Genomic DNA, 26,188 nt, shown 5'->3' with positions numbered 1-26,188 from the left:
CAATGCTGCTGAGATATCTGGCGTCAGGAATGGAACTGTCGTTGGACCTGATACACAAGGTCCTGATGGGCGAGTCTCAAGATGTTGTATGCAATGGCATCTGGAGGTGAAAAGGACCCAGGAGCGGCAAATATATACTTTCCTTTTTTTTGGTATGAAGTTTTATTGATTTTATGCTTCATTTTCAATTAATTTAAAGAGTATATAAATGTAGAGGTCTGTTCTAGGGTCAGAATGATTTTGGATGTCTGATTTGTGGTATGAATTATTTTAGAGGCTTGGTCTTGAGTGTGAATCATTTTCGATGTCTGATCTAGGGTCTTCTGCTGTGGAGTGTAAATTAATCTGGAGGTTTGGTCTAGGGTGTGAATGAATTTATAGATTTGATCTGGTGTCCGAGAGATTTTAAAGGTTTTATTTTGGGTCTGAATTAAGTCTAATTGGAGGAATCAAATGACTTCAAATGTCTCATCTGGTATCTGAATGATTTTGAAGGTCTAATCTGACATTCAAACTATTTTGAAGGTTTGGTCTAGGGTCTGAATGAGTTTAGAGGTCTGATTTGGAGTCGTAATTCATTTATCGGTTATGTTTTTTCATTTTCCAACCAATAAATAATAATAAATCTTGTTGTAAACTGTTTTACAAGTTTAGCAAAAGGCAGAGAAATTCTAAGAAAAATGTCTTGTTGTACATTTCCTGCTTGAGACGTGTTTAATCACGTCTCATTCATTCATGCATTTATTCATACCATTTGAATTAAATCGCTGTGCCTTCTCCCTCACATGTGGCCTCTGTTCATACTGAATACAATATAATCATTATAGGAATAATAATCCTGGTGTCACATACAATTCCTTCTATTGGCATTATGTTAAGCTTTAAATGATTTTATTTGTTCATATATTGGCTGCAATTACATTAAAGGGACCCTTGTACAATATGTACACCTGGAGGAGGGCTACCGGGGCACATCAGGAGGGGCTTCAACAAGTCTCTCATCGCTGGTTAGGGGATTATGATATAGACCTAGAGCAGTGAACTAAGTCTTTGTACTTAGGCAAGTGAAAGCCTATTTATTATCACTCACACTTGTAATTAATCAGCTTAACTCAATCATAATCAGGGTGCAATCCGTGTCACATTCCTTTGTAGAATCTATGATTATTGCTCGTCTTGCCATAACTCCTTAGTGTATTCTTTGGGATGTGTCAGTTCAGGATGCTCGGCAACCGTATAATTTGATGTCACCTTTTCCCAACTTGGAGGTGGCTATGTGTACAGGGTGGTGCCAGGTGAAGGAACGTAATGGAGAAGACACGAGAATGCTTGAATCTGTGCACTGAGGTGGAGAACATGACAAGAGATCCAGAAAAAAACTCTTGAAATACCGTACTGGCTGCTTAGTCCCATGCTTAGTCCAAATTTTCAGGAATCTTGGATTTTAAAGCATCATCCCAAACAGAGAGCCTCTTCTCAGATTAAGGATACCCTGGAGGCTCTTATTGCGGTGATCCATCGTGTGTAGACTTCACTTACCAAGTAGTGCCACTCTTCTACACAAGTCTACTTTTTCCAAATAAGTTTTTACACCATCAGCCATGCAGTTCTTTCTTCTATGGGTTTTCTTCAATTATCAATCTTCAGGGTGAAACTTGAATCATGAATATTCAGACGCGCAAAACTCCACTGCCTCCCAGCTTCCTGCTTCCAAGGGGCTGGTGTACTCCTGAATGATTGACAGTTAGAGCTTGTGGTATGGCCAAGCCCAAGCTGTGTACTTTGATATGCTCCAAGCAGAGGCAGCTTTGCATCTGTGGCATCAGAGGACAAGGGCACTGATCTAGTGATCCCACCAGCTTCAGAGCAATGTTTGCAAGCTGTATAGCAAAGAACTTGCAAGGGCACCCTCCTTGCCTAGGAGATCGGCCTCTGCTGATAGACTGCAGAGGTGGCCAACGAGCAGTAAACTGTAAAATTAAAAAGCCTTCAGTTCTTGAGAATGGAGAGGATATTTTTTTATAAAAACAGATTTGATTAATTATTAGTGATGAGCGAGCATGCTCGCTACTGCTCGGTGCTCGCCCAAACATCTCACTGCTTGAGATGCTCAGCGCTCGCCGAGTATTTCCGGGTTGCTCGGGCGGGAACTCGGGTCCCCTCCCTGCATGTTTGGCGCTCTTTACAGAGCCAATGAACATGCAGGGATTGCCTGCCATGCTCTGTAATGCCTTAGCCATATTGGTTGTGGGCATTACAGTGATTGGCTGGCTGCACAGCATCATCAGGTCTATATCAGACCTGTCGCCGCCATGCTCGTCACTGTCACTCCAGATCAGACAGTGTAGGGAGAGGTGCTGCTGAGCTAGGAAGAGATTTGATTGTGTATTAGGTAGTGTAGGGAGAAAAAGCGTACATTACACATATCCATCTTTACAAACAGTCCTTCTGAGGACTAATCCATCTGCAGAGATATCAGGCAGGCAGGGTGTATAGGCAGACAGGGTATATAGCAGACTGCAGTGCATATAGCACAAGAGGCTCCATTCCAATTCTGCCTTCTGCTGCTGTTAGACATTTCTATACAAAGGCCCAGGTCTCAGGGGCCAGGAATACTTTTCTTTAGATCTTATTCCTCATTATTTGCTTAAAAAGTAATCCAGTGAACACCATTTTTTCTGCCCCATTTGCTTGTTGGCACTGCAGAATACAGCCAGGTCCTTTTCATATTAGAGCGCTAGAAATCCAGCTATTTAAAACTGTGTTTTCTCCGTCAAAAGGATCACATATACATTGTCAGAAAATACTCCCATTTCTGGCCTCCATTAAAAATTTCCTTTAGTGTGCAGTGAAGCAATTCACCGCAGTTTGGTATTCAAACTACTTACCTACAGGCCAGGTATTTAAAACTCTGTTTTCTCTATCACACGGATCACATATAAGTTCGCTCCAAACTCAGTAATTTGTAGTGAGCGTGGAAGATACTGTCCTCCATTTAAAATGGGCAAGGCACGTGGCAAGGGACGGGGAACTGGACATGATGGTAATGGTGCATACAGAGGCCGAGGACAAGACCGTGGGCAAGCCGAAATTGTGCCACAACAGACACCCACATCTTCTCGCCTGATCTTCCTGTCCCAATTTCTAGGAGACCTCAGCACACCACTATTGAAGCCAGAGAAGTGTCAAAAGGTTGTTGGTTGGATAGCGGATAATGCTTCTAGTCACTTAGCCACCACCACCACCCTGTCTTCCACACGGTCAAGTCTCAGTAGCCGTGAGTCTGGACCGCATATTCCTCACCCTGATCCTCCTTCCTCCCACGATGCCGAGTACCCAGAGACAACTGATCCCACACTTGGACACTCTGAAGAGCTGTTCACTTTTCCATTTATAGATTTCAGCCTCTCGCCCGGTCCACTTGAAGCGGGGCAAGAGGAGATCGCGTGTAACGATGCTCAAATATTTGAGCAGCCACGGTCACACGAAGGCAACAGTGGGAAAGTGTCACAAGAGGTGGACGATGATGAGACACAATTGCCAGAAAGTCAGGAGGAGGACCAGGGTGCAGAAGTGGAAGATGAGGTGGTGGATGATATAGTAACTGACCCAACCTGGCAGGAGGACATGCAGAGCGAGGACAGCAGCACACAGGGGGAGGGAGGCAGAGCACCCCAACAGGCAGGAAGAAGCAGTGTGGTGGCCGCAGAGAGAAGGCAGGCAACCGTTCCCCGTAACACCAACTCAAAGTAAGTTGCCAGTACAACTGTTAGGTCTTCCCGAGTCTGGTTGTTTTTTAAAGACTCTGCCGATAACTCCAAAAAGGCCATTTGCAACAACTGCCAGGCCAGCATCAGCAGGGGTGGCAAAATGACCAGCCTGACCACCACCAGCATGATCAGGCACATGGCAGCAAAGCACCCGACTTTGTGGGCCGAACCCCAGAGTCCAGGAACAGTGTCTGCGGGTGGCACCATTGCTTCTTCCGCTGTTGTGCATGCAAGCCAATCCCCTGTCCATGGTGCATGCGAAGACGCCTCCTACCCTGCACCTGTCGTTGCGCACTCTCAAGTAGCAGCATCAGGAAGCACATCCATGTCCTTGTCCCAGCGCAGCGTTCAGTTGTCCATACCCCAGTCCTTGGAACGCAAGTGCAAATATGCAGCCAATGCCCCACAGGCCACACTACTAAATTCTCACATTTCACGACTGCTTGCGCTTGAAATGTTGCCTTTTAGGCTCCTGGAGACGGAAGCATTCTGAAACCTGATGGCGATGGCCGTCCCTCGGTACTCGGTCCTCAGCCACTACTATTTCTCCCGGTGTGCCGTCCCCGCATTACACAAGCATGTGTCCCAAAACATTAGCCGTGCTCTCAACAACGCAGTTACCGGTAAAGTCCACCTAACCACGGACAAGTGGACAAGTGCTTGTGGGCAGGGACGGTACATCTCGCTGACGGCACACTGGGTTAACATAGTGGAAGCCGAGATCCAGTCGGACCTTGGGACGGAACACGTCCTCCTGACGATAAGGATTGCGGGCCCTAGGTTAATCAGAGTTGCCCCCACGGTCTACAGCTCCTGCACCTCATCTTCCTCAGCCTCCTCCTCCACTTCAGCCTCCATCTCCGAAATGACCACATCAGTCACAAGCTGGAAGCACTGCAGCACTGCTTCGGCCAAGCGGCAACAGGCTGTGCTGAAGCTAATATGCTTAGGTGAAAAAACGCACAATGCTGAAGAGTTGTGGACAGCTCTGAAAGAGCAGGCTGATCTGTGGCTCACACCGCTGAACCTACAGCCAGGCCTGTTTGTGTGTGCCAATGGCCGGAACCTGGTGGTGGCTCTGAGGCGAGGCGAGCTCACACACGTACCATGCCTGGCCCATGTGCTTAACCTCGTGGTTCAGCGGTTTCTAAAATCCTACCCGGAGCTGCCGGATCTGCTTGTTAAAGTTCGCCGCCTGTGTGCCCATTTTAGAAAGTCAGCTACAGCTTCTGCCACCCTTGCAGTGTTCCAGCAGCGTTTGTACCTTCCGGCTCACAGACTGGTGTGTGATGTCCCCACGCGTTGGAACTCTACATTGCAGATGTTGGGAAGGATTTGTGAGCAGAAGAGGGCAGTTGTTGAGTACCAGCATCAACAAGGCCGTCGGTATGAGGTTCAGACTCCACACATAAGACCTCAGGAGTGGACATGGATGTCAGACATATGTACCATCCTCCAAAACTTTGAGGACTCCACCAAGATGGTGAGCGGCGATGACGTCATAATTAGCATCACCATCCTGCTTCTCTGTCTTCCGAAACGCTCTCTGCTCACAATCAAAAAGGATGCATTGCAGGCGGACCACGATGAGATGGAGCAAGGAACCATACAGGATGATTACACACAGCCAAGCCTCATCTCATCCTAACGTGGATTGGGTGACAATGAGGAAGAGGAGGATGAGGAGGAAGGACAGGAGCTAGTTTCATGCACTATAGACAGTACTACCTGCACAGCTGTCATACCGTCTTTTCAGCGTGGATGGCCAGAGGACAGAGAGGAGGATGAGGAGGAGGAGAGCATGGTCAGTCATCCTCTTGGTGAAGACACGAAAGTCTTGCCTGTTAGTAGTCTGGCACGCATGGCTGAGTTTATGCTACGATGCCTTTCCCATGACCATCGCGTTCTCAAAAGTTTGGGTGACACTCATTACTGGTTGGTGACACTGCTAGACCCACGCTACAAGGAGAACTTTATATTTCTTATTCCTGAGGCGGACAGGTCTACAAAAATGGGGCAGTACCAGAATTCCCATCTGAAAACGCTGGTGGCAGAGGGCACACTTCGTTGGACAACCAAGGAGTACAGGCGAGAGAGACACAACTTCAATCCAGCAGAGTCAGGGGAACACTGTCAAAGTTCTGGGAGAGCTTTCTCAGACCCTCCCATCGCACAGGTCCTGAGGCGTGGGGTACTCTCACAAGGAGCGCAAAGTTTGGGAAGATGCTGAGGGAATACCTTGCCGACCGTACCAACGTCCTCTGTGATTCCTCTGTGCCTTATAATTATTGGGTATCCAAGTTGGATACGTGGAATGAACTGTCTCTCTATGCCTTGAAGGTCCTGGCCTGCCCTGCCGCCAGCGTTTTATCAGAGTGGGTTTTTAGTGCCGCTGGTGGAATTATAACTGATAAGCGTATCCGCCTGTTAACTGAAAATGTTGACAGGCTGACTCTTATAAAATGAACAAGGGCTGAATTGGGCCAGACTTCTCAACACCACCAAATGATAGCAGCGTAACATAAACTCAAATCCAGTGTCTTTTCTTGGTGTATTCCCATGCACCTTTTCACTCCCACACATGGGTATACGCTTCCTGATTTTGTCTATGTGCCATTGTCCTCCTCCTTCTCCTCATCCTCCACCACCATATCACCAGGGTGACCGTGGTCCGTGATGCAACACCCACATAATTTTTTTAAAGGGTGTTTATGATGCCCGTAAAAATTTTTTTTTATACAGTATGTTCATGTATACCCCCCAGGGGTAAATGTTTATCAGCCCATACAATTAGTGCATGGGCATTACAAGTATAGGAGGCCCGCTCCTTTCTAATGGGAACATTTTTTATGAGGCCCTCCTCCGTGTCTCTTCCAAGGGGCATTGAAGTGCCTCCAAATTTTTGGCAGCCCTTGCATTCACTGCATAGGCCAACACTATGGGAGACTCTCTCCTTTCTAATGGGAATTTGTCGTTACTGTGGCCCTGCTCTGTGTGTCTTTAAATTCTTAGTGGGGTTTTTCCTAAAATTGGTCAGCCGTTGGACTCACTGCATACCCTATAACTGTATAGCAGACCCTCTCCTTTCTAATGGGAACATGTCGTACCTTGTTACTGTGGCCCTGCTCCGTGTGTCTTTAAATTCTTAGTGGGGTTTTTCCTAAAATTGGTCAGCCGTTGGACTCACTGCATACCCTATAACTGTATAGCAGACCCTCTCCTTTCTAATGGGAACATGTCGTACCTTGTTACTGTGGTCCTGCTCTATGTGTCTTTAAATTCTTAGTGGTGTTTTTCCTAAAATTGGTCAGCCGTTGGACTCACTGCATACCCTATAACTGTATAGCAGACCCTCTCCTTTCTAATGGGAACATGTCGTACCTTGTTACTGTGGCCCTGCTCCGTGTCTTAAAATTGGTCAGCCATTGGACTCACTGCATACCCTATAATTGTATAGCAGACCCTCTCCTTTCTAATGGGAACATGTCATACCTTGTTACTGTGGCCCTGCTCTATGTGTCTTTAAATTCTTAGTGGGTTTTTTCCCAAATTTTGGCAGCCCTTGCAGTCACAGCATGGGCATTACCACTATAGGAGACCCGCTCCTTTATAATGGGAACATTTTTTTTACTGAGACCTTCCTCTATGTCTCTTCAAAGGAGTATTGGGTTGCGTCCAAATTTATGGCAGCCATTGCAGTCACTGGATACGCAATAACAGTATAGGAGACCCACTTGTCAATGATGGGAACAACAAAGCATAGCCGGCTGATGGCTCTCTAACAATAGCTAGGGCCGACTGCTGACCTTTTAAGAATAGTAAGGGCCGTCTGATGTCCCTATAAAAATAGGCTTTATGACTTTCAGAGTCCCTACATCATAAATAAAAAAAGATGTGTCTGATGATGTGTCACACACCACATTGCCAGATAAGGTTGTAAATGTTAAAATGACATTTCCCGGTGAATGCATTTGTCTTAAAAAATAACGTAAAAAAAACAAAACAATAGGATCTTTCTTTAGTATAAAAAACAGCATCACCAATTTAACCTCATTGTAATCACATTGTTCAGCTCATGCACCTCCTCCTCCATCTCCGAAATGACCACATCAGTCACAAGCTGACAGTACTGCAGCACGGCCTTGGCCAAGCGGCAACAGGCTGTGACGGAGACGGAGAAATGACAGCCGGGGTAGATACGGTTTCCCTCTATGCCAGTCCTTTCACCAAGCTAAAGAATATGGCTGTGGTGAACTACAACTCCCACTGAGAAGCTGTTTCAAATTGAAAAACATTGTGCCCACCAGAGGATTTGATTCTGAGGGCTAACCTTTCTCACCCGCTCAAGAGCCCCATAGCAGCTGCAAAGTTAGCGCTATCATGAACTCTCCTGAGGTAGAAGCCAAGGCACACCAGAGGATTCTCTGGTGGGACCGTCCAACCCTGCTGAGAAGCAGTCCTGGCTAAGAAAAGTGTGTGGGAAGGTTCCCGGACACTCTATGACTGCTTTTTTACTGAGGAGGAAACACACGCAAACACGGGGAGAGCATACAAAGTCCTTGCAGATGTTGTCCTTGCTGGGATTTGAACCCAGGATCCCAGTGCTCCAAGGCTTCAGTGCTAACCACTGATCCGATGTGCTGCCGTTCACCCTCTAATATCTAACAGGCTCTAGAAACTTGTGTGTCACCCTGGCCTGGATGCCACAAAATATAATAAAGCTGTGTCTGAGAGCAAGGGGGAGGTTCTCTAGTCAGGGGAACATTAGCATGCAATGCCTCCTGTCTCAGGCCAGTAGGGGGAGCAGGCTGCCCCTATAAAAACTGGTGCTGGGGGCAGGGTTAGGGAGAGCTGGACGACCTGTCTCAGGATTCAGGTCCCAGAGCAGAGAGGGACAGTTGTATTGCACCCTAAGAGGAAGTGCGGCAGTAGGAGAGCCACAAGCCAGAGACAAGAGGCGAAGAGAGCCTGTCTTGGCAGATAACGGACTTAATTTACCAGACTTTGGTGTCTGAGGCTGGGAGAATTCCACATTCTCCAGCAGATAACCAGTCCGAAGGGGACTGTATATTCCTTGGCCTAAGAAGCCTGGAGGCCCTGCCACAACAGAAGGGACCAGCAAAGCCGTACAAGGCTGGGAGCAGAAAGGAACCCACGTCGCAGGCCATACAGGCGAGAATACACGGAAGGCTCGGAAACGTGGGCTGTTACCCTATAATGAGGAGATAGCTAGAAGGAGCACAGAAAGCACGGTAGGCCTACACCCTCACCCTGACCAGGGCCAATTTCCCCGTTGCTCTCAGACATCCAGGTCCCCTCCTAGCTGGGACTGTTTGTGGGTCAATTTACCTGTTCTAGTAAAGACCCTGGACTGCAACCTGTTGTCTGCGTGCTCCTTGCTCCTCCAGCACTATCAGCACTGGGACTCTCACTACCATCACTCCCAACATCCATTATACTGCCCTGGGGCCGCACTCTTCCCGTGGGGAGTCACACTACCCTAGCTGCACACCTCATCAGCCCCAGCGGTCTGCATGCAGCGGCGGTTCCTAATAACCGCAATCCACGGGTGGTGTAGTCGGACATAATCATCAGCACATAACGGACTACCACTGGCCTGACCACCCTGAGCCACGGAACCGGGTTGCCACTACTACCCCCACCGTTTCCCTATTGCCCGGATCCGAGTGCCCCACGGCCCAGGGGGCGAGTCACTTGCACCTACTGCCACTCTATCTTCAGCTCCTTTGTGAGAAAATGTATTTGGGCAGCCACTCAGTCTACCAAATAATATTCCTGAGAAGGAAATTGGGGATGGCTTCGCTACTGGTACTGGGGCCAGTGCTAATACCATGGCGTCGTACCATAGTTTGCTGGAAATATTCCAGGCTGGTAGGAGGCAAGCAAATTCCCACAGAAAAGTACCAGCAGTAATGTTCAGGCCACATTTCAAGTGAAAGCAGCTTTAGAGAACTTCCTGGGAGAAATGACACACAGGGTACATACGGTTTCCCTGTATGCCAGTCCTTTCACCGAGCTAAATACAACTCTCAGCAAAAAAAGTTGTGGACTGGCTCCATACCGTCCCTGGCCATATTCACCTGTCCACGTGTTTGTGGTTAGGCGGTCCTTCCCAGTAAGTGCACTCGGGAGGGCACGGGTAATGCTGTGGGACCCGTGCTTGTGGAAGGCGGAGGCAATACCGGGAAATATAGTGGCGGCTGGAGACCGAGTATGGACTCCCGGCCACTGCCGACATGAGGTTGTGAAAAGCTTCTGCCTCCACGAGCTTAAAAGGCCATATTTCAAGTGCAAAGAGCTGCTCAGAAATCTGGCAGTTTAGTGTTGCGGCCTGTGGGTGGGTGGGTGGGTGGCTGGCTGCATACTTTCACTTGCATTTCAAGTAACAGTAACTTAGCAGATGGTGGCCTCTATCATCATCATGGCCTCACCTCGGCACTATGAACTCTCCTGAAGGAGAAGCCAGGGCCAGCCGGAGGAGTCTCCGGTTCTCTGGTGGGCCCGTCCAACCCTGCCGAAAAGCAGCCCTGGCTAAGAAAAGTGTGGGGGAAGGTTCCCGGACACTCTATGGCTGCTTTTTTTATGTGGATCGGCCATGCTTATGCATGTTATTTCTCAAAACGCATTACAGATCAGGCTATTGTCCAACTCTGTATTCAAGAAATTAAATGGGCAAAGAAAGATGTGTGTGTGTCAAAGCACCACCGACAAGTGCGAGTTGATGTTGGACGGGCTGCCATTGCTTCTGCAACAAGCTCAATTACAGGACTTCCTGGGAGAAATGACACACAGGGTACATACGGTTTCCCTCTATGCCAGTCCTTTCACCAAACTAAATACAACTCTTAGCAAAAAAAAGTTGTGGACTGGCTCCGTACCATCCCTGGCCACATTCACCTGTCCACGTGTTTGTAGTTAGGCGGTCCTTCCCAGTAAGTGCACTGGGGAGGGCACGGGTAATGTTGTGGGACCCATGATTGTGGAAGGCGGAGGCGATACCGGGAAATATAGTGGCGGCTGGGGACCGAGTATGGACAGCCGGCCAACGCCGGCATGAGGTTGTGAAAAGCTTCCGCCTCCACGAGCCTAAAAGGCCACATTTCAAGTGCAAGCAGCTGTCAAAAATTTGGCAGTATAGTATTGCAGCCTGAGGGTAGGTGGGTGGCAGGCTGCATACTTGCGTTTGCATTCCAAGGAATAGGGTAGGGACAACTGAACGCTGCAGTGGGACAAGGACGTGGACGGTGATTGTTGCAAGTCTGCAACGACAGGGACATGGCGGGAGGTATCTTCGCATGTGCCAAGGATCACTTATGATGGGCACACTTTTAGGCAGTGACCTGGGAGTCAGAGATGCTTCCAGAGGTCTTCCCCATGCTGTTTTCATGTCTTTTCAGCACTGTATGCATGTGTCTGATGATGTGTCACACACCACATGGCCAGATAAGGTTGTAAAATGTTAAAATGACATTTCCTGGTGAATGCATTTGTCTTGGTTGAAAGCAGTTCAAAAGTGCAAAAACGCATCAAAAACGCTACGTGTGAACATAGCCTAAAGTGTGCAGGAGTATTTTTGTTTTAGGTTATTTATTTTGCCTTATATACAAGTCATTACCCTGGAAATGATGTTCCTTAACATATTTCCCGGGAAAATCCATTTTGGTTTAGTTTTTGTATGTTTTATTGTGAGTCTGTAAAAGTGACGTAATACCCTGACCACGTTGCTGATCTGGGAGTCAGAGATGCTTCCAGGGGTCTTCCCCATGCTGTTCCCATGTCATTTGAGCATTGTTTCAATCGATTTGGGCAATTTTTAGGCTCTCTGCAGACCACCGGGGGGAGCCGCCTGAAAAATGCTCGAGTTTCCCATAGACTTACATTGGGCTCGTTGCTCGGGTCAAGCACCCGAGTATTCCAATTTGCTAGACCCGAGCAACGAGTACCCGAGCATTTTAGTGCTCACTCATCGCTATTAATTATACAATACAAACAAAAACATGGAAACGTATTAAAAACATAAAAAACATGATGACATGATCAGAAAAGGTCTATTCGATGATTCAGAAGGGTTAATCAGTACCCAGAGGACTATGCTACCATTTTGGAAGACCCTATTCTGCTCTACTGAATCTGTTTCCAACACCATCAACTCTCCTGGACTGGTTGGGCGTACTGTATGAGCAGTTGAGTATGTTCAGTTTGGTACTTACTTGGAGCTCAGAAATTAGAAATGTCCATCACCTCATCCTCTAATAAAAATGACCTCCAGCTACAGTACAAGAGGGACAGCCATAGAGGGACAGAGTTTTTTGGCAAACATTATGTCTGCATCATGTCACTGCCTGTTCATGAAATCACATACACAATGTCTATATCTATGTATATTTGGACTTCTCCACTGTTGGAGGTGCAAGGTCTTCTTGGATTCAGATGAAAAACTCTTTTACCCTACGTATTGACTAAGCATCTAAATATAAAAATTATCTAAGAAACTTGTAAGTTTTGATCCAGCTTTTAAAAACTACCATTATACTACATTTTATTAGTTTTTCAGTGTAAATGTCCTTTAACAGATGACTTCTAGGGTTATATGGTCCATGAATCATGTTTTAATTAATAATAAAATAGACATATGTTCTATATTTTTTTGTGCATAGCTTCCTGGACAGGAGATTTGCTGCAAGCAAAATAAATTAAGCATGCACATTTTCACATTTTCCAAGATGATAATTTATACAATTATAATATGTATAATTTATGCGTTAATATAACAAGAGAAATGAACAATTTCCTTAACTGAGCATGTAAATGCTGTGCTGTAGAGCCTGGATGCGGTTGGGTTCACTGGACACAGTGAGGTTCTTCTTCCCACTTGTTCCTCCAACGCTTATCTTCGTCAGACCAGTGGAAGAGACAGACCTATGGTACTCATGTACGTCTTTGAAAGCTCTGTTACTCTTGCAAGAAGACTGCAACGTCAAAGATGAGCGAGAACGTAACGTCTCGAGTTTATTTACGGTTATGCAATTCAGTCCACCAATCAAGGTCACTGGAAGGACAAAGGACACAAATGCATTGACCTGAAAGGGAAAAAAAATCATATGTAACATGTATAACTGCCACAATACAACCAAATAAAGCTGATGTGTAACTGGACAGGGTTGATATTGTCTTGGCTTTTAGAAAATCCTCATCATTTAAAATGTCAAAATCTAATTACAGAAATAGCTCCATGCATCTTCATAACTGAGGGATGTGGCTATAAGAATATCCTGACCTTGATGAGAAGATTTAATGTGTTTTACCAACAGAAACCCCGGTCTAGCATTGACAGACAATTGCAAATAATATCCTAATCAAATTGTCCTCCCTGGGCCCACCACCTACGTAACCTCTGCTAGACTCTCTGAATAGTACAATACATTTCTACAGCTACACATCACAAAAACGTTCACTATATTTTCAGGCTTGTTGATAGATAATGATAGATAATGAGATAAATAGAAAATCTGCAAATTGTGTTATTTATAAATTATTCTAACTTGCTGTTCACTGCCTGTTGTCAAGTGTGATCCATCTCCAGCCGAGATGCCAAGGTGGATTATGGGAGTTGTTTGTGTGTGTGTTGGGTGTTTGTCTCTCTGCTCCTCTTCTACTGTCTGTCAAACTTCATTCAAGGATAATAGATCAAGAGTCCAGGCATGCCATTGGACTGTGGCAGACAAAATACACTTTAGGAAAGTATCAGAAAGGAAGTTTCAGTACCTATAGGGCTGTCAATATGCTGATGAATTGGAACCACCCATTGAATCAGAATAGTCCCTGGGCATATTAGTCTGGCATATGCACCAACATTTTTTAACTATTTGCTAGTGATTGGGGCTGTAAGACCATATTTTTCAAAAGAAGTAAACTTTAAAAACTCTCTGTTGTGCTTTCATAATACCTCATCAGGGGATTTATATTTTTGGCTCCAGAATGGTAGCAGCACGTGGTATTATGCAGTTTGAGTTCAGGAAATCAATCTTAAAGGTTACATATGTGAACAACTTATTCAAACACTGAGATCTGAGGACTGTACCTTAAGGAAGAACTCCCATGAAAATTTGTATCCTCTTAACATATATATATATATATATATACAGTACAGACCAAAAGTTTGGACACACCTTCTCATTTAAAGATTTTTCTGTATTTTCATGACTATGAAAATTGTACATTCACACTGAAGGCATCAAAACTATGAATTAACACATGTGGAATTATATACTTAACAAAAAAGTGTGAAACAACTGAAAATATGTCTTATATTCTAGGTTCTTCAAAGTAGCCACCTTTTGCTTTGATGACTGCTTTGCACACTCTTGGCATTCTCTTGATGAGCTTCAAGAGGTAGTCACCGGAAATGGTTTTCACTTCACAGGTGTGCCCTGTCAACTTTAATAAGTGGAATTTCTTGCCTTATAAATGGGGTTGGGAGCATCAGTTGTGTTGTGCAGAAGTCTGGTGGATACACAGCTGATAGTCCTACTGAATAGACTGTTAGAATTTGTATTATGGCAAGAAAAAAGCAGCTAAGTAAAGAAAAACGAGTGGCCATCATTACTTTAAGAAATGAAGGTCAGTCAGTCTGAAAAATTTTGAAAACTTTGAAAGTGTCCCCAAGTGCAGTTGCAAAAACCATCAGGCGCTACAAAGAAACTGGCTCACATGAGGACCGCCCCAGGAAAGGAAGACCAAGAGTCACCTCTGCTTCTGAGGATACGTTTATCCGAGTCGCCAGCCTCAGAAATTGCAGGTTAATTAGAGACCAGGTCAATGCCACACAGAATTCTAACAGCAGACACATCTCTACATCAACTGTTAAGAGGAGACTTCGTGCAGCAGGCCTTCATGGTAAAATAGCTGTTAGGAAACCACTGCTAAGGACATGCAACAAGCAGAAGAGACTTGTTTGGGCTAAGGAACACATGGAATGGACATTAGATCAGTGGAAATCTGTGCTTTGGTTTGATGAGTCCAAATTTGAGATCTTTGGTTCCAACCACCTTGTCTTTGTGCGAAAAGGTGAACGGATGGACTCTTCATGCCTGGTTCCCACCGTGAAGCATGGAAGAGGAGGTGTGATGGTGTGGGGGTGCTTTGCTGGTGACACTGTTGGGGATTTATTCAAAATTGAAGGCATACTGAACCAGCATGGCTACCACAGCATCTTGCAGTGGCATGCTATTCCATCCGGTTTGCGCTTAGTTGGACCATCATTTAATTTTCAACAGGGCAATGACCCCAAACACACCTCCAGGCTGTGTAAGCGCTATTTGACCAAGAAGGAGAGTGATGGGGTGCTCCGCCAGATGGCCTGGCCTCCACAGTCACCAGACCTGAACCCAATCGAGACGGTTTGGGGTGAGCTGGACCGCAGAGTGAAGGCAAAAGGGCCAACATGTGCTAAGCATCTCTGGGAACTCCTTCAAGATTGTTGGAAGACCATTGCCGGTGACTACCTCTTGAAGCTCATCAAGAGAATGCCAAGAGTGTGCAAAGCAGTCATCAAAGCAAAAGGTGGCTACTTTGAAGAACCTAGAATATAAGACATATTTTCAGTTGTTTCACACTTTTTTGTTAAGTGTATAATTCCACATGTGTTAAATAATAGTTTTGATGCCTTCAGTGTGAATGTACAATTTTCATACAGAAAAATCTTTAAATGAGAAGGTGTGTCCAAACTTTTGGTCTGTACTGTATATATATATATATATATATATATATATATATATATATATATACACTAACTATTGAACCCGTTCTACGCCTGGGTGGCGAGCATTTTTATTGGTATATGGTCTCCCATGCTGGTATGTGCTGTCCCCATCCTGGTATTTGTGCTGCCCCCCTCCTGTCCCCACCATCCTATCCTGGTATGCATGGCACCCCTCATCCCCATCCTGGCATGCATGGCACCCCTCATCCCTATCCTGGTATGCATGGCACCCCTCACCCCCAATCCTGGTATGCATGGCACCCCTCACTCCCAATCCTAGTATGCATGGCACCCCTCATCCCCAATCCTGGTATGCATGGCACCCCTCACCCCCAATCATGGTATGCATGGCACCCTTCACCCCCAATCCTGGTATACATGGCACCCCTCACCCCTAATCCTGGTATGCATGGCACCCCTCAACCCCAATCCTGGTATGCATGGCACCCCTCAACCCCAATCCTGGTATGCATGGCACCCCTCACCCCCAATCCTGGTATGTGTGGCACTCCTCATCCCTAATCCTGGTATGCATGGTATCCCTCATGTTGGTATGCATGGGCCCCTCACTCACATTCTGGTATGCATGGCACCCCTCACTACCATCCTGGTATGCATGGTACTCCTCATCCCTATCCCGGTATGCATGGCACACCTCATCCCCAATCCCGGTATGCATGGCACCCCTCATCCCCAATCCCGGTATACATGGCATCCCTCATCCCCAATCCCGGTATGCATGGCACCCCTCATCCCCAATCCAGGTATGCATGGCACCCCTCGTCCCCAATCCCAGTATGCATGGCACCCCTCATCCCCAATCCCGGTATGCATGGCACCCCTCATCCCCAATCCTGGTATGCATGGCACCCTCATCCCCAATCCTGGTATGCATGGCACCCCTCATCCCCAATCCTGGTATGCATGGTTCCCTCATCCCCAATCCTGGTATGCATGGCTCCCTCATCCCCAATCCTGGTATACATGGCACCCCTCATTCCCAATCCTGGTATGCATGGCTCCCTCATCCCCAATCCTGGTATGCATGGCTCCCTCATCCCCAATCCTGATATGCATGGCACCCCTCATTCCCCATCCTGGTATGCATGGCACCCCTCATCCCCAATTCTGGTATGCATTGCTCCCTCATCCCCAATCCTGATATGCATGGCACCCCTCATCCCCAATCCTGGTATGCATGGCTCCCTCATCCCCAATCCTGGTATGCATGGCTCCCTCATCCCCAATCCTGATATGCATGGCACCCCTCATCCCAAATCCTGGTATGCATGGCTCCCTCATCCCCAATCCTGGTATACATGGCACCCCTCATCCCCAATCCTGGTATGCATGGCTCCCTCATCCCCAATCCTGGTATGCATGGCTCCCTCATCCCCAATCCTAGTATGCATGGCACCCCTCATCCCCAATCCTGGTATGCATGGTTCCCTCATCCCCAATCCTGGTATGCATGGCTCCCTCATCCCCAATCCTGGTATACATGGCACCCCTCATCCCCAATCCTGGTATGCATGGCTCCCTCATCCCCAATCCTGGTATGCATGGCTCCCTCATCCCCAATCCTGATATGCATGGCACCCCTCATTCCCCATCCTGGTATGCATGGCACCCCTCATCCCCAATTCTGGTATGCATTGCTCCCTCATCCCCAATCCTGATATGCATGGCACCCCTCATCCCCAGTCCTGGTATGTGACTCGCCCCCTGGGCCGTGGGGCACTCGGATCCGGGCAATTAGGGAAACGGTGGGAGTAGTAGTGGCAACCCGGTTCCGTGGCTCAGGGTGGTCAGGCCAGTGGTAGTCCGTTATGTGCTATTGATAATGTCCGACTACGCCACCCGTGGATTTGCGGTCATTAGGTACCGCCGCTGCAAGGCAGACCGCTGGGGCTGATGAGGTGTGCAGCTGGGATGGTGTGACTCCCCATGGGAAGAGTGCGGCCCCAGGGCAGTGTAGTGGATGGTGGGAGTGATGGTGGTGAGAGTCCCAGTACCGGTAGTGCTGGAGGCGCGAAGGAGCACACAGACAATAGGTTACAGTCCAGGGTCTTTACTGAAACAGGTAAACTGACCCATAAACAGTCCCAGCTAGGAGGGGACCTGGATGTCTGAGAGCAACGGGGAAATTGGCCCTGGTCAGGGTGAGGGTGTAGGCCTACCGTGCTTTCTGCGCTCCTTCTGGCTATCTCCTCGTTATAGGATAACAGCCCACGTTTCCGAGCTTTCCGTGTATTCTCGCCTGTATGGCCTGCGACGTGGGTTCCTTTCTGCTCCCAGCCTTGTACGGCTTTACTGGTCCCTTCGGTTGTGGCAGGGCCTCCAGGCTTCTTAGGCCAAGGAATATACAGTCCCTTGCGGACTGGTTCTCTGCTGGAGGATGTAGAATCCTCCCAGCCTCAGACACCAAAGTCTGGTAAAGTCAGTCTCTTATCTGCCAAGACAGGCTCTCTTCGCCTCTTGTCTCTGGCTTGTGGCTCTCCTCCTGCCACACTTCCTCTTAGGTGCAGTGCAACTGTCTGTCCCTGCTCTGCTCTGGGACAAGTCTCAGTGCTGAGACAGGCCATCAAGTTCTCTCTAACCCTGCCCCCAGTACCAGGTTTTATAGGGGCAGCCTGCTCCCCCTACTGGCCTGAGACAGGAGGCATTGCATGCTAATGTTCCCCTGACTAGAGAACCTCCCCCTTGCTCTCAGACACAGCTTTAATTACATTTTGTGGCATCCAGGCCAGGGTGACACATTCCCCCCTAGTGAAATTTAGTACTCCGGGACTAAACAGTAAATAAAGAATAACATGCATAACCATAAAACATTATCAGGCAGACGACGCACAAATTGAGTTCTTAAGGTCACAGTGTGGTCTGTGACCGGGTGTCCATATCACCAACACAATGGGGAGCCTTAACCAGGTGGGGGTCTGTCCTACTCCAAGTCCTTTACAGTCTTAGTTCATTCCTGGGTTAGGCTCCGAACGCAGTCCATACAAGGTCCCGGTTATAAAAAAGTCCATAACCTTTGAGTCCTTACGGTAACTGCAAGAAACTGAAACAGAGTATTACCAAACATGCATGTAACTTTGCAAACGATTCAACATTTGGCAACAGGGTCATTTACAAGTTTAGTACACTCTATATTCTCCAGCGAGCGGGTATCTGCCCCTTTGTGCTCCTGGTTGATCTAAGTAGCCCACTGTCTGGTGGTGGACCAACCTGGCTTTCCCCACTAGCGTTAGGGGTACAGCTACCAGCTGGGTGTACAGGTAGGGCAGGCAGCTGTCTGCGGGTCCTTTGGCTTACCACAGGCATGGCAGGCTCACTGTCAGCAGAGGGTTGACTCTCCTGGGCTGCTGGTACAGGCTCTTCTGCCTCTGGAACCGCTTGCTCCTCTTCACCTTCCGGCTCTGGTGTTGGTTGTTGCTGTGCCGGTTGCAGGAAATGCAGGACGGCTACCACTATGGCATCATTTATGCGAGTCCAGGACTGAGGGAACTCTCCGAGAACGGTGCTGATCATTTCTTCCTTGTCCTCTGCGGGTTCAAGGTCACTCTGATCTTCTTCTGCACTACGAAGTTGCTCGGGGCATCTTTTGAGGTGGTCTCTGGAGACGACACTAGTGGTTTCTCCTCCGTCCTTGGTGATCACGCACACCTTCGGGTTGTCATGATCAGACTGCAGTACGGTGTAGGGTTCCCTTTCCCACTGGTCGTCCAACTTATGTAGCCTTCTCTTCCGCTTCAGGACTTGCTCACCAGGTTCTAGGGGACCAGCAGGGGCGTGTTGATTGAAGAGTTTTTCTTGCCTCTCTCTCACCTGGGCCAGGCTCTTCTCCACACTCTCCTGTACCTTCTTGTACTGCAGTTGCCTTTCCGTATCCCAGTCCGCATCCGGGGAGGTGTCCTCAGGTATTAGGACTCCCATCTCCAGGTCTACGGGCAGCTTATCTGGTCTAGCTCGCATCAGGTAAGCCGGGGTACAGTTTGTAGCATTCACTGGGATATGATTGTATAAGTCTATCAGATCCGGCAGTTTTTCTGGCCACAGGCTGCGTTCCTCCAGGGGCAACGTCTTTAGGAGATCAATGACTATATTGTTCATCTTCTCACACATCCCGTTGGTTTGGGGGTGGTAAGGCGTTGTACGAATCTTCTTACAGCCATAGAGGTTGCAGAACTCCTGGAAGATTTCAGCCTCGAACTCTGGACCCTGGTCTGTCAGGACCTGTTCCGGATACCCGTGTGAACGGCAGAAATATTGCTGGAAGGCTCTGGCCGCTGTTTGGGCTGTCAAGTCCTTTACCGGGACCACCACTAGAAAACGGGAATAGTGGTCCACGATTGTCAGGGCATAGATGTATCCTGACCGGCTTGGAGCCAATTTGACGTGGTCCAGAGATACCAGCTCAAGAGGCTGCGTGGTGACGATGGGCCTCAAGGGTGTCTTCTGGCTGGTGCGGTCCTTCCTCCTCAGGTGACAAGGGCCACAGTCTCTGCACCACTTTTCTACAGCTCCTCTCATGCCGACCCAAAAGAACCTTCCTCTTAGCAGGAACTCCAATTTCTTCCAACCGAAGTGTCCCGCTCTGTCATGGTAAGCCCCCAGGACCATAGCTGCATCCCGCCTTGGGACCACGACTTGCCAGGTCAGCTCGTGCGTCCGGTGGTTAACAATCCTTCTGCACAACTTGCCTTCGTAGAGGAACAGCTTGCTCTTCTCCTTCCACAGCTGCTTGGCTTCCTCTGGAGCATCCGGATCCATGCAGGCGTCTTCCTGGGTCAGCAGTTCTTTCACCAGACGGATGGCAGGGTCACTATCTTGGGTCTCGGCCCAGGTGTGGTGAGGTAGGGGATTGATCATCACAGTTGTTAGATCCTCCTCTTTCACGCGGTGGGAGTATTGAGCGTCTCTATGCCTGTGAAACGAGGGGAGTTCTACCTCCTCCAGCTCTTCTGGGTCTTCGTCACCTTCAGATAAGTGAGGCATCCTCGACAGGGCGTCTGCGTTGGCATTGGCTTTGCCGGCCCGGTACTTGATCACGAAGTCATAGTTGGAGAGACGGGCCATCCACCGCTGTTCTAGGGCACCCAGTCTTGCATTGTCCAGGTGTGTCAACGGGTTGTTGTCCGTGTACACGGTGAACTTTGCGGAGGCCAGGTAATGCTTGAAGCGTTCCGTCACGGCCCACACCACTGCCAAGAATTCTAGCTTGAAGGAGCTGTAATTCTCCGGGTTCCTCTCGGTGGGTCTCAGCTTCCGGCTGGCGTACGCGATCACCCTTTCTCTGCCCTGTTGGTTTTGGGACAGTACGGCTCCCAGTCCCACATTACTGGCATCTGTGTGGAAAATGAAAGGCTGGCCATAATCAGGGTAGGCCAGGATCTCGTCCCCTGTGAGGGCCATCTTTAGCTGGCGGAAGGACTCCTCTTCCGGTTTATCCCACTTGAAGGGCGGCTTTTGGCTCCTGGACTTAGACTGTCCCATCAGGAGGTCCTGCATAGGAGCTGCCATCTTAGTGAACCCGGGGATGAACCTTCGGTAGTAGCCTACCAACCCGAGAAACTGTCTCACCTCTTTGATGTTCGAGGGGCTTGGCCAGCTCTTGATTGCCGTGACCTTGTCAGGGTCGGGGGCAACTCCTTCCACGCTTACCACGTGCCCTAGGTACTGGACCTTTGGTTTCAGCAGGTGACACTTCGATGGTTTCACCTTCAGGCCATAGCCTGTCAGGGCTTCGAACACCTCGGCCAGGTGGTTTAGGTGGTCCTCGTAGGTCTTCGAATAGACGATCACGTCGTCCAGGTAAAGGAGAACCGTCTCGAAGTTTCGGTGCCCTAGACAGCATTCCATCAGCCGCTGGAAGGTCCCTGGTGCATTGCAGAGCCCGAAAAGCATGCAGTTGAATTCGCTCAGTCCCATCGGGGTGGTGAAGGCGGTCTTGTCCTTGTCAGCCTCTGCCACAGGAACCTGCCAGTACCCGCTAGTAAGGTCCAAAGTAGAAAAGAAGTTAGCTGACTTTAGTGCGGCTAAAGACTCCTCTATTCTAGGCAGCGGATATGCGTCTTTGTGGGTGATACGGTTGATTTGTCTATAGTCCACGCACATTCTCATGGTGCCGTCTTTCTTTTTGACCAGAACCAAGGGGGCTGCCCAGGGGCTACAGCTGTCTCTAATGACCCCAGCTTCTTTCATCTCTCTTAGCATGCCCTTTGCGTTCTGATAATGTGCAGGGGGTACAGGTCTGTGCCTCTCTTTTATTGGTGGGTGGCTCCCTGTGGGGATGTGGTGTTCTATCCCCTTTACTCTGCCGAAGTCTAGCGGGTGCTTACTAAAGACTCTCTCGTACTCCTGTACCACCCGGTAGACTCCTTGTTTTTGGTGCAGGGGAGTGGAGTCAGCACCCACATGGAGTTTCTGGCACCAGTCCTCCTTTTGTTTCTGGGAGCCATTACCCTCCGCCTGTGGAGATGGAGGCAAGGGTTCCGCGGCCCTGATAGCTTTGTGTTCGACAACAAACAGTTTGGCGAGTGTAGCGTACCTGGGTAAGTGTACTTCCCTCTCCCCAATGTTGAGGATGCGGACGGGCACCCTCCCATGATGGACATCAACCACCCCCCGGGCTGTCAAAATGGTGGGCCTGCTGTCCGAGTACACGGGTTCTACCATGGCTTGGTAGTCTCTACCTCTCAACCCGATTGCAGTCCGACACCAGATCATCATTTCACTTTTGGGAGGCATGGAAATGGGGAATGGGTCACTCAGTCTTACGCTACCGATCTCACCACCAGACAGTTCTACCTGCTGCCGTCTCATCAGGGCTTTTATCTCCTTGTTGAGGACTCTCTGTTGGCTGGAACTAGCATTCACTGCCACCTGTTGTAAGATTACAATTACCTCTGAAAGACAATTTTCAATTACGCTAGTACCCACAGTTATTTTAGGGTGACTTTCACGACGGTCAATGTCCACAATAATCACTCCCTGTGCCGGCAGTTCAACTTTACCAATTTTAATGGTCATCTCCTTGAACCCCATCTGCGGCACGGGTAAGCCATTACTGGCGATGATGCTCAAGTTACTGTCTGGATACTGTGTGATAGCAGCATCAGTCCAATACTGCTTAAAAAGTACATAAGGGATAGTGGTTACTGGCGACCCAGTATCCAGCAAGGCGCTCATGGGGATACCGTCCAGCACCACGGGTAAAACCGGGTGCCCCCCAACGTACTTATTACGCCAATTGTAAGGGCCTGGTGATCTTATGCCTGGGGGTTGGCCCTCTGCCCCAGGTTGGACCCGTTTAAATTACAGTACCTGGAAATGTGTCCGGGCTGGTTGCATCGACGGCAAATGGGCTGTCCATCCTCTGCGTAGCGGTCTGTGGGCCTCCCTCGGAACGACGGGATCCTCCTCTGTCGACGCCACGGGACATCCTCCGGACTTGAAGCCAGCTCGATGGGTTTTGCCGGGTCCACTTGCAATGCCTGGACGGTCCTGGTCAACGCAGCGACGCTCCTGGTCAGCTCTTGGACTTGGTGGTGCAGGTCTTTCGACGGGGCTTGGTTCAGGGCCTGTGCAGCAGCCCCCACGGGGTCCATAGAGGAGGGCGCCGCCTCCTGGTGGTAGGTGAGAGCAGGTCGCCGGGGGTTTATAGCGCCACTGGTTGCAGATTCACGGAGCACCCTTATGGCCGTATCCTTAAATTGGGCAAAGGTCAGGTCGGGGTTCTGAAAGAACATGAGACGCAGTTGGGCCCTGTGGGCGCTAGACAGCAGACCTTCTATGAATTGTTCTGTTAGCAGCTTATCCATTTCCTGCACACTGCCAGGGTCAGTTTGTTGAATAGCCCTCAAGGCTTCCTGCAGATTTAGGGCATAGTCTCTGATGCTGTCCTGTGCCCGCTGCTTACATCCATAGAACCTCATTTTAATTTCAGCGGAGGTACGTGTGTCAAAGGTACCCCGCAGCCGGGCCAGAATACCCTTCACAGTCCTTTTCTCCTCAGTGGGCCATGATTTTACCTCCCTTTGGGCTGCGCCAGTTAACTGCCCTGTCAATATGCTGACCTTCTGTTCCTCTGTCAGGGGGTAAACCTGGAACAAACTGTACAGCCCTTCCTTAAAGTCAGTTAGGGCATGGGGCTCCCCTGAGTACTTGGGCAGCCAGGCCGCTCCAGGGATGTAAGGCAGGGAAAAGGGCATCACCGCTGCTGCAGCTGCGTTGGTGGTAGTGTGCGCCTCTGTATCCGACATCTTCCTCCCCCCTAGTTAAGCGTGGCCTACCTTCCGACGATCCTCTTCTGTAGGCCGCGGCTCCGCTGCTGCTGCTCTGGACGAGGACCTTGCGTCGCGTCCTGATGACGTCAGCGTCGCTCTCTCTCCCTTCCAGGACCTTGCGCAGCGTCGGTGCGTGGGGCGGAGCTTCGGGTCTCGCGCGCTTTCGGCGTCCACGCCCCTCTTCTTCCCGCGCGGCATCCTGAAGATGGCGTCCGATGGCGGGAAACAGCTGCGGATGGCGGGAAGACGGCAGAAGACGGCGGGAAACGGTCCAAGATGGCGTCTGATGGCGGGAATTGGCTCCGGATGGCGGGAAACGACTCCGGACAACGGGAAACTTTGCCACAGGTAAGTTACAAAAGTCTTTTTCAGGCCCGCAGTACCCGGTGGTATGAAAATCCTGCCGACTACGCCAAAGCTGACTCGCCCCCTGGTCCGTGGGGCACTCGGATCCGGGCAATTAGGGAAACGGTGGGAGTAGTAGTGGCAACCCGGTTCCGTGGCTCAGGGTGGTCAGGCCAGTGGTAGTCCGTTATGTGCTATTGATAATGTCCGACTACGCCACCCGTGGATTTGCGGTCATTAGGTACCGCCGCTGCAAGGCAGACCGCTGGGGCTGATGAGGTGTGCAGCTGCGATGGTGTGACTCCCCACGGGAAGAGTGCGGCCCCAGGGCAGTGTAGTGGATGGTGGGAGTGATGGTGGTGAGAGTCCCAGTACCGGTAGTGCTGGAGGCGCGAAGGAGCACACAGACAATAGGTTGCAGTCCAGGGTCTTTACTGAAACAGGTAAACTGACCCATAAACAGTCCCAGCTAGGAGGGGACCTGGATGTCTGAGAGCAACGGGGAAATTGGCCCTGGTCAGGGTGAGGGTGTAGGCCTACCGTGCTTTCTGCGCTCCTTCTGGCTATCTCCTCGTTATAGGATAACAGCCAACGTTTCCGAGCTTTCCGTGTATTCTCGCCTGTATGGCCTGCGACGTGGGTTCCTTTCTGCTCCCAGCCTTGTACGGCTTTACTGGTCCCTTCGGTTGTGGCAGGGCCTCCAGGCTTCTTAGGCCAAGGAATATACAGTCCCTTGCGGACTGGTTCTCTGCTGGAGGATGTAGAATCCTCCCAGCCTCAGACACCAAAGTCTGGTAAAGTCAGTCTCTTATCTGCCAAGACAGGCTCTCTTCGCCTCTTGTCTCTGGCTTGTGGCTCTCCTCCTGCCACACTTCCTCTTAGGTGCAGTGCAACTGTCTGTCCCTGCTCTGCTCTGGGACAAGTCTCAGTGCTGAGACAGGCCATCAAGTTCTCTCTAACCCTGCCCCCAGTACCAGCTTTTGTAGGGGCATCCTGCTCCCCCTACTGGCCTGAGACAGGAGGCATTGCATGCTAATGTTCCCCTGACTAGAGAACCTCCCCCTTGCTCTCAGACACAGCTTTAATTACATTTTGTGGCATCCAGGCCAGGGTGACACATATGCATGGCTCCCTCATCCCCAATCCTGGTATGCATGGCTCCCTCATCCCCAATCCTGATATGCATGGCACCCCTCATCCCCAATCCTGGTATGCATGGCTCCCTCATCCCCAATCCTGGTATACATGACATCCCTCATCCCCAATCCTGGTATGCATGGCTCCCTCATCCCCAATCCTGGTATGCATGGCTCCCTCATCCCCAATCCTGATATGCATGGCACCCCTCATTCCCCATCCTGGTATGCATGGCACCCCTCATCCCCAATTCTGGTATGCATTGCTCCCTCATCCCCAATCCTGATATGCATGGCACCCCTCATCCCCAATCCTGGTATGCATGGCTCCCTCATCCCCAATCCTGATATGCATGGCTCCCTCATCCCCAATCCTGATATGCATGGCACCCCTCACCCCCATCCTGGTATGCATGGGCCCCTCATCCCCAATCCTTGTATGCATGGCACCCCTCATCCCCAATCCTGGTATGCATGGCTCCCTCATCCCCATTCCTGGTATGCATGGCTCCGTCATCCCCAATCCTCGTATGTGTAAGAAGGAAGACTTGCCTAGGGACAGGTGCGGAGCTCCGGTGCCGGAACTGTCAGGGTCCTGCCCAATGTTGCCAGGGGACGGGATTAAGAGTGCACGGGGGACTTCCTGGACAGTGCTGGGGTACAGGGGAGAGGGACGGAAGAGCGGAAGTCAGGTGTCTGGGCTTGCGCGAAAGAGACAGTTGGTTGTGGAGAGCAGACCGGCAGTTGGGGAGAAACAGTCTGACCTGCCGACAATGAGAGAGAGACGTGCTGCCCTGTCCTCGGTGAAATAGAGACGTGCTGACCTTTCTGTGGTGACGGACGAACGGGTGACACAGCTTGCCGCAA

General features: G+C 49.5%; 1 protein-coding gene across 1 annotated transcript in view; it reads right to left on the bottom strand.

Moving 5' to 3' along the window:
* The window catches only part of NTSR2 (neurotensin receptor 2), a 98,696-nt gene that overhangs the window by 52,530 nt on the left and 19,978 nt on the right, over positions 1 to 26,188 (bottom strand). Inside the window, exon 2 of the mRNA XM_073674149.1 lies at positions 12,589 to 12,871. Coding sequence (XP_073530250.1) covers positions 12,589 to 12,871 — 283 coding nt within the window. The remainder of the gene's footprint in view (positions 1 to 12,588; positions 12,872 to 26,188) is intronic.

Source organism: Phyllobates terribilis, unplaced genomic scaffold, assembly GCF_046119375.1.
Source record: "Phyllobates terribilis strain yellow unplaced genomic scaffold, ASM4611937v1 Scaffold_3__8_contigs__length_932513732, whole genome shotgun sequence".
Lineage (NCBI taxonomy): Eukaryota > Metazoa > Chordata > Amphibia > Anura > Dendrobatidae > Phyllobates > Phyllobates terribilis.
This window is presented reverse-complemented; position numbering and strand designations above follow the sequence as displayed.